This window comes from Ceratotherium simum, chromosome 2 (assembly GCF_057802395.1).
Source record: "Ceratotherium simum simum isolate JZ-2026a chromosome 2, ASM5780239v1, whole genome shotgun sequence".
NCBI classification, from domain to species: domain Eukaryota; kingdom Metazoa; phylum Chordata; class Mammalia; order Perissodactyla; family Rhinocerotidae; genus Ceratotherium; species Ceratotherium simum.
In genome coordinates, this window is record NC_141901.1 from 42,787,585 (window position 1) to 42,789,684 (window position 2,100).

Below are 2,100 nucleotides of genomic sequence, written 5' to 3' on the forward strand. Positions count from 1 at the left end.
ACGCACGGCCGCTATAAGGCGGGCGGGCCGGCTACAGAGTTCGTCACCGCGGACCGCTCCCTTCACGCTTCCTTGCAGCCCCGCGGTGAGTTCTCGCCGGCGCAGCGCCGGCGTCCTCGGCCTAGTCTGGCCTAGTCTGGCCTAGTCTGGCCTAGTCTAGCCGCCGTCCGCCCCAGTCGGGCCGTTGCGGACTCCGCGGGCGGGACCGGCGCCCGGATCCCGAGTGCGGCCGTCTGTGGAGCTCCTGGGCCGGCGGGGAGGGTCAGAAGCGGCGGGCTGGCCCCGGGCTAGGCATGCGGTGGGGCGGCTCCCCGCGCTCTTCTGGGGTGCGGGAGGGTGTGTCCTGGGACTGTCAGCGCCGCAGTGTGGCCTTGTGAGGCTGTGTGTGTAGGGCTGGGTGTGCTGCCCCCACCTCCCCGCCCTCCATGCTCCCCAACTTCTTCTGGAACCCCTGGGGTTCTCAGCTGTGGCCCTGTTTGCTCTTTAGAATCCTTATCTCCTCTGGCCCCCCCTCGGGCTGCTGATCTCGAACCTAGAGTCTGTCCTCTCCCTCCCCTTCAAGCCCTGGGCTATCTCCTGAGGCCACCTGTATGTGCCTGAGGCTGGGTGGTTCAGGCAGGGTACTCAAAGGGAGTGGGGGGAGTGGGGGACAGAACTCTTGGGGGTTGGGTGAGTGAGAAGGCCCTGCTGCCCAGGGCCCTGACGAGCCCCTCTGCCCCCAGCTCTGAGTCCAGCCCTCAGCCATGGCGTGCCCCCTGGATCAGGCCATTAGCCTCCTCGTTGCCATCTTCCACAAGTACTCCAGCAGGGATGGTGACAAGAACACCCTGAGCAAGAGTGAGCTGAAGGAGCTGATCCAGAAGGAGCTCACCATTGGCCCTGTGAGTGAGCCTCCCCAAGCCCTTCTTCCCTTCTCTGGCCCTGCAGAAGCAGGATTAGGAGAGGGGGACGTGCCAGGGGCATCTGACTCACATTTATCTAACTTCTGGGGCCCTTCTCCACATGCCTCACTGAGCCCATTGGTCCACTCCCTTGAGGGGGTGGGGGATACTCTCAGCCTGGTATTCACTCCCCCTGAGCAAGGAGCAGGAGCAGAGGGGAAGTGAAGCCAAGTGAACCCAAGGTGGGCAAGTGAGCACAGGGCCACTTGTCTGAGAGAGGGCTGCCTGAGAGGGGGAAGGGAGAGGACCCAGGGTTCTCATCACCACTCAGTCTGGATTTCCCATTCTAACGCGTTAGGAGCTGCAGGATGCGGAAGTTGCAAAGCTGTTGGACGACCTGGACCAGAACAAGGACCAGGTGGTGAACTTCCAGGAATATGTCACCTTCCTGGGGGCTTTGGCGATGATATACAATGAAGTCCTTAAGGGCTGAAAATAAATTGGGAAGGTGGAGACACACTCTCGAGGGCCTGTCTGAGTCAAATCCAGTGGTTGTTAATTGTACAATAAATATTTTCTTTTGGTCAAATCTACGCCTGTGTCCTGGCTTCCCGGTGATTTCTGTTTTCTCCTTCTTGCACTAGCACCACCCTGCACCAGGGTTTGTTCACAGTCACCTCTGGGAGTGACTCAGCGACTCACCAGGCCGGGGCGGGGGGGTGTGGGGGGGTGGGGTGTGTGGTGCGGGGTGGGGAGCCGTGGGAAGAGTGTGTTGAGAAGCTAGAGCTGGTGTATTGATTTAAGAATATGCAGATTATGATCTGCTGACTGAGGAGGCACAAGCCACCCACAAGGGAGCAGCAGGTAGCTCCCTCAGCATCCTAAGTCTCACTTTGGGGAGGTGAAACCCACAGGGGTCGTTTTGATTGAAGGCACAGTTTCAATACATCTACACAAAGGAAGTGGAGTCTACTACTACTTACAGATGCCAGAAGCGAGGGGGTGCCATGAGCCGGGGGAAGGGCAGCCCTCTGTCCCAGGTCACAAGCCAGCCTGAGATAGAGAGCAGGGTAGCAAGCACCTATTATGTATAACGTGAATAATGGGGCAGAGGTCACTAACTTTTTGAGGGCTTCACTCTAAGTGGTTATTTTAAAAGGTGCTCTGGGGGCTGGGCCGGTGGTGTAGTGGTTAAGTTCGCGCGCTCTGCTTCAGCGGC

General features: G+C 59.2%; 1 protein-coding gene across 1 annotated transcript; it reads left to right on the top strand.

The window, feature by feature from the left end:
- S100A6 (S100 calcium binding protein A6) lies at positions 1-1,474 on the top strand. Its single transcript, XM_087419310.1, has 3 exons — positions 1-85; positions 723-881; positions 1,240-1,474. The coding sequence occupies exons 2-3, from the start codon at positions 744-746 to the stop codon at positions 1,372-1,374; spliced, it is 273 nt and encodes a 90-aa protein (XP_087275436.1). The 5' UTR covers positions 1-85; positions 723-743; the 3' UTR covers positions 1,375-1,474.
- Positions 1,475-2,100: the final 626 nt, after the last annotated feature.

Coding starts and splice junctions, on each gene's coding strand:
- S100A6 (XM_087419310.1), top strand. CDS start 744: ATGGCGTGCCCCCTGGATCAGGCCATTAGCCTCCTCGTTGCCATCTTC. Junction 882..1,239: donor AGGAGCTCACCATTGGCCCT/GTGAGTGAGCCT, acceptor CTAACGCGTTAG/GAGCTGCAGGATGCGGAAGT.